Source organism: Apostichopus japonicus, chromosome 20 (genome assembly GCF_037975245.1).
Source record: "Apostichopus japonicus isolate 1M-3 chromosome 20, ASM3797524v1, whole genome shotgun sequence".
NCBI lineage: Eukaryota > Metazoa > Echinodermata > Holothuroidea > Aspidochirotida > Stichopodidae > Apostichopus > Apostichopus japonicus.
In genome coordinates, this window is record NC_092580.1 from 15,494,453 (window position 1) to 15,510,667 (window position 16,215).

Consider the following 16,215-nt stretch of genomic DNA (forward strand, 5'->3'; position numbering starts at 1 on the left):
CTAGTTGCTAATGTAGGAATCTTCCGAATTAGAGTTTTTTTCTTGTTAATATCTAAACAAATCTTTTCCATTCGAAATAGCTTTGAGTTTGACCCACAGAAATTCATTAAAAGTCACGGGCTTAGCCGGGATTTGCAAAGTTGTATGCACGACTATCTGAGCGGAGCGCCACCATTGGCTGGCGCGGAGCGTACTAGAAATTTTTTGGTTTTACAAACCCCTCAGATGGCCGGAAACGGCCCTTCCCGAGTGTTCATTCTGGTTCCCTGGCCTCTTGCTAACTTGAGGCACCTCAATTTTTATGTAGAAAAAATGCACATTTTTAACCTGAGGAAAAGTGGGGGGCACGTGCCCCCTGTGCCCCCCGGTTCCGCCGCCCTTGGTTCAGGTATACAATTGACTAGTTAGAAAAAAATTAATCGTGCAAAAAGCGTGGTAGCCCAGATGAACTGCGCTTACGGTGGTGTTACATTGAAATATTCGGGCATCATGATGCTAAATAAAGAAAATCATGGAATTGTCGGGCAAAAATTTGAAAAAGATTCGGGCAAGCTACTGCATATTTATATATATATTTATATTTCCAGAGGACAAGAAATTCGGGCAAAAGTCCTGAACAATTCGGGCAGCCTAAGAGGAGAAAAAAATATATATATATATTTTTTTTTCTCCTCTTAGGCTGCCCGAATTTTTCTGGACTTTTGCCCGAATTTCTTGTCCTCTGGAAATTTGGGGGGGGGGGCAGTCTGCCCCCTGCCCCCCCCCCGCCTCGTACGCCTATGAATGTTTTGATATCGCGGAACCTCTAGGCTCCCTGGTTTTATGTATATGGCACTGTCAGGCCTATTGGGCTGGTTGCCGCCTTGGGACTATTTTTGATGGACCGACCTATAGCCATTTCTTTATTTCATTTTCCAGTCACAATCAACTTCATTGTAGCAGGAATCCAGACGGTACCATGATATGAATTTGGTCACTTATCAAGGCATGGATGAGGTGAACTTAGTTTGATTGGTTTCATGCTTGTAAAACCTATATAAAAAGTTAACTTGTCTGCAATGACTAGTTCTATGATGTCATCATACACGGAGGGCAGGAGGGGGAGGGGGGGGGGGACGGGAGAAGAAAAAGAAACAAATTAAGTTAACACAGAGATAATGCAGAGTATTTTCATTTTTATTTTTATTAAATTAAATAACAAAATGGCAGTGGTTTATTTACATTCCTTTCATTATTTGAAACACACGTTTCAAATCTATAGACCACAACAATAAGGCCTAAAATATGCATAAATACATTAAAAAAAAAGGCTACCCATCCAACCGCTGATATATGTCAAAAATGAATAAAAAATGGGGGGGGGGGGAAATACACATAATTTTCAATTTTTTTTGTGTGTGCGTGTCATCAACTTTTTTCTTACTGAGCTTTTTCAATATAAACCATTCGCTGGGTTATGCATCTGAATACAAATGCCAGACATTCCTCTAGAAATTAAAACTGACATAAAAATTGTCTCCTGGCAAACCAAAAACATTCTATTAAAATTCACTTTAAAAAAATAAAAAACAACTGTCATTTAGGCCTACTATTTAACCGACGTAATCCCAAACGTAAATTTAAAATATTACCATCAGGGGTAAGAGGAAGATTTTAACTTCTTTGATTCCATGCAGGATAATCCCAAGATTGTTACCTTTTTGGACAGTTTCTGACACTCCCTAATCCCATGTCCTCCCTGCCCCTAACCACCTGACAGTCTTGCAAGTACCCTTTTCGTCCCCTGTCGGCATATACCCCTCTCCAACCCTTCCCCTCTTCCAAGCTATAAAATCTCCTTAAAATAAAATAAAATAATAAATAAATGAAAAACCTTGAAATGTTGTACAAACGTCAAAAATAAACAAATCTCTTTCTTGCAGTATTATCTTGACCTAAACAGATATAAATTGTAGATAAATATTAATTAGGCAGACTATATCCTACAGTTTATAAAGCACCATTACAGTCACAACATCTCTAAATTTATATCTTTCCAGAAGATATTTTACTTGAAAAGGAAAGGAGGAAGAAAAAAAACAAAGAAGTTATACTTGCATAAATTCATTACAGGCACACACACTCACACACAACATTCTACTTCCATGTTATAGCAGAGTATATCTAAAATATTTTATATCAAGCTTCAGCCTCATGAATGCTCAGTTGTACTGTATCTTATTATTATTAATATTATTATTATAAATGAGTCTTCTATTTGACCAGCAAATCGTTAACTCTTACCTTATTTGTGCTGAACATGTCATTGTGCATAATAATGCTGATTACACAATGTTTAAAATACAAAAAAACTGATACAAAACACAAAGAGAAAACTGTCAAATTTTCCACAAATGGATACCCATATGTTTCATTGTTTAACTCATATGGAAGTGTTCTTGCAACCTGGCTGTTTGCTCTATGGTTACATGCATGGATACTATCTCTACCTACTAGAGCAGGGTTGTCCAACCTTTTGCGGAGGCGGGCCACATGGAATGATTTTGATGAAGGAGGGGGCGCTTGAATTTATTTTCCTTCCTGATAAAACAGATGAATAAAGTTCAGCCCCCCCCCCCCCACTCTCTGGTGAGACTGACCTGTAATGCAGTTTTATGGACCCAGAAAGTTCGAATGATTGATTATATAGCTTCAAATTGTTATCAATAAACCTGCTTACTAAAATTTCGCACCGTAGAGCATCTCTGGCGGGCCGGACGCAACCTTGCAGCAGGCCGGACTGTGGCCCGCGGGCCGTAGGTTGGACAACCCTGTACTAGAGTCACCTTGGGTTTTTTTGGCTCTTTTTTCTTTCTTTCTTTTTTCTGCAAAATGGTTTGGGGCTTTAAAGGTGGTTTTATTGTATTTTATTAATACTAATTATCAAGCATACCCACTGGAAAAGCCCTTTGTAAGCAAGTCCAGAAAACCTCCTCCCAAATCTCGATGTAATCAGTGCAAGAATACCTCTTTTCAAAGTCCTTTGTAAGTGTTTTTATTCCACTGAGAAGTGATTAACATAATCTTATAATTTATTTTATGCATAAACCTTTGAACCATAGACAGCTTCTATATACAATCTGACATTGTTTATATCTATATCACAACAGCAGGGGTTGACTGGGACAAAACCGTGCTGCCATCAGCTAAGAGAACCAACCAGCGGTGGCACTCTGGGCCTTGAAACAAGTGGCACATTTGGTGCCTCGGACAAGACCGGCACCGTTTTGCCACAAATAGCTTAGTAGTTGGTGTATCCCAGCACCACAACCTGGTTGCACTTTTAGAAGCGCCTCATAGTCGGTTGCACAACGGTTGCAAACCGGTAAGACCAAATCCACCCCTGGACGACAGATCTTTCAATTCTGTGAAATGTCTCTAATTTGAGAGCAAACCATCAGCAAACAATGAAACTACAGAAAAAAGCTCTTAGTGGTTATCATCAAAAGACTCTTGCTTTTGAATCATATAAGACTTGGATGATTTTAAAAGACCATGTCAAAGGTTACACTGACTTAATGTAAAAGTACTGACAATTTACATCTTGTAAGACGGAAGAGTAAGGAAGTTTTGGTTGATATATGCAGCATAGTTCGGTGGTGCTAAAACAAACAATAGAAGGAAATAATAATTACAAATATTTGTCCAAAAAATAACTTACAAAGTCCACATATTGTAAAATACCATGACAAGTATAATTTAAAAAAAAACATGTTTTGAGGTTGCTGTGTAGAAAATCATTTTACAAAAATTAAACGGTATTCAAAAACCCACAGAAAACATCATATCTGTATTAAGACATTTCAATGACAAGTATTGGCAAATATCAATTGATAAAAGTCACTTTTTTTTTGTTCATAGAAATATATTAATGGGTGACCTGATACAAACGTCATGCAGTTTTCCCAGAATAGACATCCAAATGTACTTGAGAAAAACCTTAGATCAGTCTGTCCAAGAGTGTGACCATTAGTCTATAGATATAAATATTTATGGAACAAAACTTGGAAGAAGAAATGGTTGCAGCTGATTCAAATCCAATGTCAGTTGGACAAATAATTCCCTCGTAATTTGGTCGCCGAGTTTCATAGAGCCCTCAGTCCACTCCTGGCAGAGTTTACATACATAATAATTCACCGAAGACACAAGTCAAACTTACTCCACGAATATTAACGATTTATACTTCTTGCCTCACAGATTATTCCATCGGTTGATAATTAAACTAATTTACTTGATAACGATACCAACTAAGAGTGTTCTGTTGAGAAGTAGTCTATATCGTAGGCAGAGAAAAAAATGTCGCATAAATGATTCCAGTTTTGAAAAGTCAAAAACTTTCTCGAAGCACATTTGAAGTGAGCAAAAAAAAAAAGAGTAAAAAATTTCCACAAATACCACATATATGTAAAATGACATGGTGGAGGATACTGTGTTGTCAAATCCAATAAATTGGTTTCTAGATGGAGGGTGATGAGAGCGTAAAACTACACTCCTGAAACTGATACTGTTTGAGTGAAGCGGTCCAATTGGTTCTAGTCACAAGCGATAACGGTTTAAATCTACCAACAGACGGTACCCGTCTTTATTGCACTGATAGGTTTTGTGTAGACACGAGTACACGATACGCAGCATGAAAAGTAAATAAAGCGTTAGAACCGCGTAGTGATGGCAGAGTTGATCAAACCGAGAGAAATACCCTGGCCTCAGACATAATTCATTATAATGTGAAGGGAAAATGTCATCCCACTTTATATATGATTATGAAATTCAGCAAAAATATTTAACTATCTTTATCGATTAATCTCAAATTGAGAAAATTCTTTACTTATTTATTTTTATTTATTTATTTATATCTTCTTGTAGTAAACTTTGCATAATTATGTAGCTTGCATAGCAATTGTTTAGTTTGCATAGTTGAAAATATCTTAACCCAAGTCGGCGGGCCTTTACATTCCGTACAAGCTAAACTCATACTTTTTTGTCTTTCTTTAGGAGATGTGTAAAATACAAGAATTGTAAACAACGGTTTTGTAAAGACTGTTAATAATGCATATATACATCAGGCAAGTCTTTGATAGTAGGTAAGTAATCTGCCTTGATTCTTGCATATACTCTTAATTTATAAAGAGACCACCCAAAGGAACCCAAAATTGAGAACTAAAAGGAAAGAATTACTGATTAAAACAGAAATAAAACTGTGGTAACTACCATGTTAACTGTGGTAAATACCATGTAAACTGTGGTAAATACCATGCCTGATGTTAAACAAATGTATCAGTTTCTAAGAAAAATGTTAGAATGGGTAACACTCTTTATGGCTATTATTTTTCACAATGCCCTTTAGTTTAAGGCATTGAAGACTCGCCCCAAACAGCGTGCCGCCATCTGAAAAAGGTATCTTTCCGTTGCTTGCAAGTGAAGTTTTCTGCTTGTTGCTACAAAATGCAGACAGTAATGAAAAGTGATACCTTGTTATCTTTTATCTGGACCCGGGATGTCCATCGCTGTTATGTACACTGTGTTGTGGATATTGACCGTAGATGCATGTACTGACTGTACACTAGTGTCTAATAAACGACGGTAGCAAGCTGTGTGTGTGTGTATTTTCTGGGATCGATGGTGGTGTCTAACACTTCTGTTACACCTCATTCGAAACTAGGTCAGATTACCGGCATGAGACGTTTCTTTGTGCGCGAGTCTTCAATGCCTTTAACTATTTCTTGGCTACCCTACTGACTTTTAGAAATATGTAAACTACATAATTGTAAACAGTAACTTTATGCAAAAAAAAACAGCTAAGGAGAGGTAAACACTGGCTGAGGTGATCATCATCATTGTTGTAAAGACTCAAAACAATTCCATTTTCACAGAGTGCTTAAAAGTAATGATTTTCTGAAGTGGCAAGTTAGGGCTAATTCAAGTTACTTGTATGTTTGAAACTAACCTTTAAATACCTGTGATATTCCTAAAATAATTTGAAACCAACCCATAGAGAAGCATGGTAACAAACTTTTATCTGTGACAACCACAAAGTCTTAAAAACAAAACCCTACCCACCAGCAAAGAGTTACAAACCACCTATCCATGATATGCACAGAAAGTAGGTTGTCTGTTGCAACTAACCATTGGAAACCATGGCAACAATTAATCACATTTGAGCATAAAAAAAAAGTTATTGGAAACCAACTCACTTTAAAAGAGAATGTTCATCTCTGAATATTCCTTGTCGAAGTTTGACCCAATCGTAACCATGGTAACAATTTTTATCTTTGTCATTCAAAACCAACTTGTTACTACAAATCTCACAAGACAATGCTACTGAACATGTTGAGTAAAATAGCCAGACACTTCACTTTTACCGTCACAGTAGAAATTCTTCACAAATCTATGGGAACTTAAAGGTGCCCTCAAAATGTTCAGATATTTACCATCAATATAGTTGCCATTTTCAACAAACTGTCTTTTATTGTTCAAATAAATATGTTAAAAATTGTCACCACGTTGTGAATTCCTTGCATCTAACACGTGAGGAATTCATAATTTTATTGATATTTAATGATATTATTATGTTAAAAGGCAGCATTTTAGCATTGAATACGAGTCAGTAAAAGCACAGTTTTTATGTAGTTTATTAAAAAACATTTAGTATCAAAAGAAAAAAAGGGAAAAACGAATGACACCTATAAAAATGGGCAGACTCTTCATAACCTTGTTTATGCAAAATGAATTAAAAAAAGAAGAGTGTGTGCATAAATATCAAAAGTAACTTCATTAAGAAAAATTTGACTCTAAAATCTTCAGAAATAGGTCTAAAGTTAAAACCTTGACAGAAAGACATAAATATATATTTTTGTTCATACGTTGTATGAAAAGGTTTTGTCAGTGCACCGGCGGTTCCTCAAAGAAACGGCTTCTGGCTAAGAGGATTAGTAAATAGCAGCATATCAAGAGTAAGGTGCTTGTAGTAGCTTCTCATTCGGAGTACTGTTACCTACAAAACAGAAAAGCACAAAGTCAACTGATTTTTTGGGATAACTGGTGGGGAAAAAATGAACAAAACCCATGAGGGTCATTTGAGCATTTTTGATTAAAAGAAAAGAAAAGAAAAGAGGCAACAATTAATATACAGGTATACCTGGAGTGGCACAGCCAGTCTGTGAGAACCTGTACCCCTCCCCCCCTCACACAAAGGATGAAATCTGCAGGGGGTGAACCCCCCTTGTATTACAATAGATGTACCAATAGTAGTGATACAAATATTGGAGGAAGCCCCTGCTCATTTCCATCAAAGTAACTTCCGCATGACCATCTTGGCCTAAATGAAACTATCCAGTTTTTGTAACTCAGTATTATTACAGCTTTCCAAACTACTTTTACAGCTTTCTTGATCGTTCATGTTTATGAACTAATGAATAACAACGTTTTGGTAGAGTTATTAAAACTTGATTAAAACAAAGCATTTACACTCATAGTAACTGAGTGCTGACTGTGGGAGCTGATCTCATCGTTGATTCACGTCTTAAAGGAGCATTCCAGGCATATAATATACTTTAAAGGTGACAATCTTGAAAACTCAACTAATAGCAAAATCAGCACACCTGCATTACTCACACTTTTGCTTAATTTAATTGTAATTTGTCAGGTAATTAACATGCCAACACTAAAATTCAGTCTGAAGTCATCCATCAATATCTAATAACATTTTGCAAAAGAATACCATTGGCATTTCACTCTCGGCATACCACTCAGGCATGTCCAGTTCTCTTTTCTTTTGTTTTAGCCACATAGTCTTATTATTTTGATTATTTTCCCCGTCTTTAAGAATATTGAGAGACTTACTTACCGGAGGTCATCATAAAACATCTAGTGGAAGTACTCTGCCTTTTAACCTGGATGGTAAGCAGACACCGCAATAGCCACCGCAGTGACCTCGTATCAATTGGTTTGACTGGGAAAAAGAAGACGAACATTGAAACTGCTGAGCGACTGACTTTAGTGCTATATCATATGCTTATGTTATTATATGAATATGTAATTAGTGATTCTATTTGATTCTCTCTTCGTTGCATCATCCAAGGTAGTTTTCCTGACCACTATTTATCACTTTCTTTCTTTCTTCTCTCCATCCCTTGTCTACTAATCCCATTACATCTATCTCTTTGTGTTCACCATGCTCATTAACCTGTCTGTATTCTGTGCATGTTTTTGTCACGTCTGTTACTGTCACTTGTCAGGTAGCCTCTGAAGAAGATCCTGCTAGAATGGAAACGTCAGGCCAACTTACTTTTGCACATTCTCCTACACAGGCTCTCTAGTGGATAAGCAGTTTGCTAACAGTTTTATTGTATTTTTATTTTCACTATTTATCACATGTAAAAACACAGAATTATACAAATTTTGTGACTTTCCTTCACATCTTGAAATATCAATGAACTAGGCAAATAAATGAAAGGACTTTAGAAAAAGATAACATTAACAGAATTTTTTAAGTTTATTTAGTTTATTTTTATTTTTATTATTTGCTGCTTATACTTGTGTGAAAGTAGGCAGGCAGGGTAAGAATTTTCTAATGTATGAAATTTGTTTCTTTCTCGAGGATATTTGATAAGTGTTAGAACCGTCATTACATCCACCATAGACTTGATGGTGACTTGCTAGTGTCTTGTACGACTATATAGACTTGTAAGGCTATATGAACATGTGTTGATAGGCCAAGTTTAAGGCTGAAAAGTCATGTATGTATGTATTATAGATCCTATACTGCAAGCAGGAACTGGCGAAGAAGCCATCATTGGCTTATCAAAGCCGCAAGCTGAGCGAAGTCAGTCTCTTAGATTCATATATTTAACGTCCACGAATATGAATTGTCAATTGTCAACAACTCTGTAACTGGACAACATATATCAATCTTGGAGTGGCTTTATGACTGAAAGTCATATAGGGTGATATGGGCATGAACAGACCATACGTGGCTAGAATGTCATGTAGAACTTTAAGTACAGCTATACGGTCATGTACGGCAATTTGGGCATGTACAGACCATGTAATACCACATTTACGATATGGTCACATATGGTGATATGGGCATGAACAGACCATATGGGCATGGGCAGGTATATTGGCATGTACTACCATAAATGGGCATTGACAGCTGCTATGAGGGCATCTATTAGCTGCTATATGAGCTTACCTCTGCGGTATCTATTGTTTTGGATACAGCATAACCCTGTGTAGTCCATTCAGCCTCTGAACTTATTGTAAACCCTGTATCCCTAAGGTTGATTCGGAAGTTTCCCTGAGGGCAGTTTTCCGCACTGTAGCAGTCTCCTGCCGTAGCAAACGGGACAAACACCCCGTTGCGAACTCTGGCAAAGGTACTATCCGTGGCTGTGGGATGAAACAGAAAATTAAACGTTTAATAGTCATCTTAAGGGTTGCCATGCATATTATGGTAGCAACGTGATCACATGTTCTCTACTAAGTACAAGACAGCCAGTGCTTAAAACTGCAATTCAAAGTAATAACACTACCATTATAGGGTTCCATGACACTAATGTTATAGGGTTCCTTGACAATACCATTATAGGGTTCATTGACACTAACATTATAGGGTTCCTTGACAGTACCATTATAGGGTTCCATGACACTAACGTTATAGGGTTCCATGACAATACCATTAAAGGGTTCATTGACACTAACATTATAGGGTTCCTTGACAGTACCATTATAGGGTTCATTGACACTAACATTATAGGGTTCCTTGACAATACCATTATAGGGTTCCATGACACTAACGTTATAGGGTTCCATGACACTAACATTATAGGGTTCCATGACACTAACATTATAGGGTTCCTTGACAATACCATTATAGGGTTCATTGACACTAACATTATAGGGTTCCTTGACAGTACCATTATAGGGTTCCATGACACTAACGTTATAGGGTTCCATGACAATACCATTATAGGGTTCCATGACACTAACGTTATAGGGTTCCTTGACAATACCATTATAGGGTTCATTGACACTAACATTATAGGGTTCCTTGACAGTACCATTATAGGGTTCCATGACACTAACGTTATAGGGTTCCATGACAATACCATTATAGGGTTCCATGACACTAACGTTATAGGGTTCCTTGACAATACCATTATAGGGTTCATTGACACTAACATTATAGGGTTCCTTGACAGTACCATTATAGGGTTCCATGACACTAACGTTATAGGGTTCCATGACAATACCATTATAGGGTTCCATGACACTAACGTTATAGGGTTCCTTGACAATACCATTATAGGGTTCATTGACACTAACATTATAGGGTTCCATGACAATACCATTAAAGGGTTCCTTGACACTAACATTATAGGGTTCCTTGACAGTACCATTATAGGGTTCCATGACACTAACGTTATAGGGTTCCATGACAATACCATTATAGGGTTCCATGACACTAACGTTATAGGGTTCCTTGACAATACCATTATAGGGTTCATTGACACTAACATTATAGGGTTCCTTGACAGTACCATTATAGGGTTCCATGACACTAACGTTATAGGGTTCCATGACAATACCATTATAGGGTTCCATGACACTAACGTTATAGGGTTCCTTGACAATACCATTATAGGGTTCATTGACACTAACATTATAGGGTTCCTTGACAGTACCATTATAGGGTTCCATGACACTAACGTTATAGGGTTCCATGACAATACCATTATAGGGTTCCATGACACTAACGTTATAGGGTTCCTTGACAATACCATTATAGGGTTCATTGACACTAACATTATAGGGTTCCTTGACAGTACCATTATAGGGTTCCATGACACTAACGTTATAGGGTTCCATGACAATACCATTATAGGGTTCCATGACACTAACGTTATAGGGTTCCTTGACAATACCATTATAGGGTTCATTGACACTAACATTATAGGGTTCCTTGACAGTACCATTATAGGGTTCCATGACACTAACGTTATAGGGTTCCATGACAATACCATTATAGGGTTCCATGACACTAACGTTATAGGGTTCCTTGACAATACCATTATAGGGTTCATTGACACTAACATTATAGGGTTCCATGACAATACCATTAAAGGGTTCCTTGACACTAACATTATAGGGTTCCTTGACAGTACCATTATAGGGTTCCATGACACTAACGTTATAGGGTTCCATGACAATACCATTATAGGGTTCCATGACACTAACGTTATAGGGTTCCTTGACAATACCATTATAGGGTTCATTGACACTAACATTATAGGGTTCCTTGACAGTACCATTATAGGGTTCCATGACACTAACGTTATAGGGTTCCATGACAATACCATTATAGGGTTCCATGACACTAACGTTATAGGGTTCCTTGACAATACCATTATAGGGTTCATTGACACTAACATTATAGGGTTCCTTGACAGTACCATTATAGGGTTCCATGACACTAACGTTATAGGGTTCCATGACAATACCATTATAGGGTTCCATGACACTAACGTTATAGGGTTCCTTGACAATACCATTATAGGGTTCATTGACACTAACATTATAGGGTTCCATGACAATACCATTAAAGGGTTCCTTGACACTAACATTATAGGGTTCCTTGACAGTACCATTATAGGGTTCCATGACACTAACGTTATAGGGTTCCATGACAATACCATTATAGGGTTCCTTGACACTACCATTATAGGGTTCTTTGAAAGGTTCTTCGCTCAGATCAATTCCCATCATGTACGTACTTGTAAATGCCGTAAATATTCCACAAGTAATAGATATTATTCAGCCTTTTTATTTTCTGTAAGATCTTGGATGAGGAGCAGAGGCCAACACATCCATTCCCATTAACTTGTTTCCTAATTCAGTATTTTCTTATTTGTTCCAAAGTACATAATTTCTCAAGTTACTTAATCTACTAAAGTCCTCTCAAAGTTACTCAAGTTCTCAAAAGGGAGTGAGAGATACACCCAACCGCTCTGATGTCGACAACATGCTACATTTAACATCTTGTTGGTACCATTCTATTATCATCAATTGCTGGTACAGAAATAAAGGTTAAATCCCAAATTGTTAACCTTCTTAAAAGTACAATGTTCCTGGTTCTTGCTTTAAGTATAACATTACACAAATAAAGGTTAAATCCCACATTGTTAACTTCCTTGTAAGTACAATTTTACAGTTTCTTGCCTAAAAGTATAAAATTACTTTTCTGTAATCTCTCTCTCTCTCTGTCACAATCATGTTTTCATTCTATCCAATCAATCACTTGTAAGTCTATCAGGATTAATTACATCTAAGCCAATGTTTGCCAATGTTTGCCTGGCCCCAGTTATACACAGAATTTAAAAATGGAGCCAATTCTTTTCAGATTCATGAAAGAAAAACCAAAGAAAATACACATGAATATCAAACATAAAGTTTCTTTTTAGGGTAGAAAAGACACTTACTGATGATTTCTAAGGTAGTTATATTTAGTCGCACTTTTGAGAATGTAGTGAGTCCTGCCTCCTGATGACCAGCATTTGTACAGGCACAGGAATCATTTCTCCTGCCTTTGTATGGACATTGCAAAGGGGCTAGCAATCTGTTATAAAAGAAAGAATTGATATCACTGAAAGTGTTGTACAGGCACAGGAGTCATTCCTTCTCCCTTTGTATGGACATTGCAAAGGGGCTAGCAATCTGTAATAAAAGAGAGAATTGATATCACTGAAAGTGTTGTACAGGCACAGGAGTCATTCCTTCTCCCTTTGTATGGACATTGCAAAGGGGCTAGCAATCTGTAATAAAAGAGAGAATTGATATCACTGAAAGTGTTCTCAGGCACATGAGTCATTCCTCCTCCCTTTGTATAGACATTGCAAAGGGGTTAGCAATCTGTTATAAAAGAGAGAATTGATATCACTGAAAGTGTTGTACAGGCACAGGAGTCATTCCTTCTCCCTTTGTATGGACATTGCAAAGGGGCTAGCAATCTGTAATAAAAGAGAGAATTGATATCACTGAAAGTGTTCTCAGGCACATGAGTCATTCCTCCTCCCTTTGTATGGACATTGCAAAGGGGCTAGCAATCTGTTACAAAGGAAATAATTGATATCACTGAAAGTGTTTTCAGGCACACGAGTCATTTCTTCTCCCTTTGTAAGGACATTGCAAAGGGGCTAGCAATCTGTTACAAAGGAAATAATTGATATCACTGAAAGTGTTTTCAGGCACACGAGTCATTTCTTCTCCCTTTGTATGGACATTGCAAAGGGGCTAGTAATCTGTTATAAAAGAGAGAATTGATATCAATGAAAGTGTTCTCAGGCACACGAGTCATTCCTCCTCCCTTTGTAAGGACATTGCAAAGGGGCTAGTAATCTGTTATAAAAGAAAGAATATATCACTGAATGTGTTGTCAGGCACAGGAATCATTCCTTCTCCCTTTGTATGGACATTGCAAAGGGGCTAGCAATCTGTTACAAAGGAAATAATTGATATCACTGAAAGTGTTCTCAGGCACCTGAGATTATTGTTTAAGTTCACTAAAAGACTTTTAATTATATAGACACAAACAACTGACAAAAGTATTGAGTGCAAGATCATTAACAAATGAAAAAGTTGATTTTCCTTTTTGTTTTTGCATACATCTAGTGATTTCAAAACTGTTACCAGGTTCTTTGTCTTCTTTGGCTATTAAATGGACAAAACATTTCCTGCTTTCATCAAATGATGGAATCTTTTCATGAATTCATCCCTAGAAAGAAATTAGGTAGTGAAACTGCCGGATACAACGAAAAAAATACTTTCAGAACCACTGCTTCTTAATATTATAAGAGATGCATCACTGCTATTAGAAACCGAAAACATTTCGTAAAGCCAAACCTATTCCTTTACTATCAACTTATCTCCCGTAAAATAGCAGAAAAGTTAATACAATATACTATTACCTTTTGGAATAAATTTCAGAAAAATTTTCAATATCTTGTGGAAGTGTAAGAAATTCCTGAGGAGTAGTACTGGACATCTGATGACAGAATATATTGATGAACTGTCCCTTGATTAAGAGTCTGTATTCACCGTCCTCTGATATATTGCCCAAGTGCTGGAGGTCTTTGCAACTTGATTGCTGGCCTGAAAACATAAAAGAGAAGAACCAAGATGACTGACAAAGAAAGTATCTCAAACCAATAACCAGTAACCCTATCCCTAACTTATCACCCAGTTCATAAGTTAATGGGCAATACTATATTAACTGCACTTGCAGACAATGACACCTTTGTTAATATAATACAATCAATCTGCTTTTGGATGAAGACAAAGGTTTTAAATTTTTCTCAACAAAGCTGTACTTTAAATCAAATTTACAACATCAGTCATTAAAATTTGAGCAAGTAATTCATTTATAATCTACTAGGAGATGTAGTTAACCAGGAATAAGTATATATTTTTAAGAAGTTCTAAGAGATGAATATTGTTGAACAATTAATCCAAAATGGGTCGTAAATTCTTGTTTTGGAAATACAGAACATATTAAGAATTGAGGGAAGAGAGACTAGATTTTGTAGCATGAAAAGGATAGGCCTTCAAGCATTCAAAAAGAATCAGCTTATGAAAAGATTTTGTTCAGAAGACTAGCACTTATAATACTGTCACCAATATTTTCTGTCTGATAGTTGATAAATCTGAATGGCAGACGGTCATCTTAAAACAGGGAGATGTTGTAGGTTATACAACTGCATTATAACACTAAGAGCAATGCATACATATTCAAAGAAACATAGCACAAAGTAGTACTTGGTTTATTACAACACAATTAGGCACACAGCAGCGTTGCCAGGTTAGCGTTTTAAGCACCAAAAATGACCAATTTTGGGTTTCCCAAATTTCATAGGCCGGAGGAATATGAAACTAGGTCTAGCCAAACAGCATTTTCTTGATTTTTTTTAAGTCATTCATTCCGAATCAAGGTTGGATATAGCCCTACACATCAGTAAAAGCATTGGGACCTTTCTTGACCACTTTCCACTCCATATTGTTTATCTAATAGACCCCAAATTGCCACGAGTTACAAAACCACTTACTTCCTACTTATATGCAGGGTCAATTGTTATATAACAACAACCAATTACATATTTGGTTCATTCCACCCCCACCCCCCCTCTCGAAATCAGCTTCTAATTTGGCCGGTTGCACCACAGAATAAAAATGGCAACCGCCCCACACAGGCTGCAACATTTAAACTTCTGATATCTATTTAAGATGAGAGTGTTCCTTGCACGGCTTCAAGTACTATGTACTTACAGGCTCGTAGAGTACAATCCCTGGTTGTGATTGGTTTGATTGCTGGTACCCGACAGCTATCTTCTGATGTTCGTGAACCGTACCTATCTTGGCATTCAACCTGCCTTATCTGAGTACCAAGACCACAGGTAGCTGAGCACTGCAAAGAAGAATGGTGCAAAAAGGTAGAGTCAAAACCACAGAGAATGGTGCAAAAAGGTAGAGTCATAACCACAGATAATGGTGCAAAAAGGTATAGTCAATAACACAGAGAATGGTGCCAAAGGGTATAGTCAATACCACAGAGAATGGTGCCAAAGGGTATAGTCAATACCACAGAGAATGGTACAAAAAGGTAGAGTCAAAACCACAGAGAATGTTGTAAAAAGGTAGAGTCAAAACCACAGAGATCTTTTCTGGACATGTATGAATATATTGGAGAAGGATTAGGGAGGAGGGGGTAGGAGGGGCATAGGCTGTTTGTAGTGGGAAGGGTGCCATTATGTCAACGTACACGAGTGATGTAATATTGGCACACACAGGGGAAATCGTTTAGATTTTCTTTTGTTTCTCGTTTCATATTTGTATATTTATTTGAACAGTGTCGACAAACTTGATACTGAAGTCAATGCCAGTTTTTTTTTTATTTTAATAAGCTTCAACAATTTATTTTCAGCATTTGCAAAGAAAAAAATCCACTTAAAGTTAAAGCATATGTGGATGTCACATTTCGACACTTAGACTTTAAAACTTGTCCATCTTCTGGAAGAAACATTAAAACGGTAATACTTTCCAAAAAGGAATAAGATTTTTTCTTAACTGTTTGGTGCAGTTGTTCTTCCCAAGTTTACCGATGATGACTGTAGGGATTGCTTCTCTTTA

The 16,215-nt window shown here is 36.9% G+C and overlaps 1 protein-coding gene across 4 annotated transcripts in view; it reads right to left on the reverse strand.

The window, feature by feature from the left end:
• Positions 1-1,158: 1,158 nt before the first annotated feature.
• Positions 1,159-16,215, reverse strand: part of LOC139961163 (A disintegrin and metalloproteinase with thrombospondin motifs 9-like) — a 145,972-nt gene continuing 130,915 nt past the window's right edge. The window contains exons 31-36 of one of the 4 annotated variants that reach the window (XM_071960118.1): positions 15,355-15,493; positions 14,001-14,184; positions 12,516-12,652; positions 9,230-9,426; positions 7,883-7,987; positions 1,159-7,030 (exon numbers count right to left, since the gene is read on the reverse strand). In XM_071960118.1, coding sequence (XP_071816219.1) covers positions 7,892-7,987; positions 9,230-9,426; positions 12,516-12,652; positions 14,001-14,184; positions 15,355-15,493 — 753 coding nt within the window. In that variant the 3' untranslated portion in view covers positions 1,159-7,030; positions 7,883-7,891. Of the gene's footprint in view, positions 7,031-7,878; positions 7,988-9,229; positions 9,427-12,515; positions 12,653-12,922; positions 13,044-13,439; positions 13,527-14,000; positions 14,185-15,354; positions 15,494-16,215 lie in introns of those variants that run through there. The other 3 variants (XM_071960119.1, XM_071960120.1, XM_071960121.1) reach the window with 3 other exon arrangements.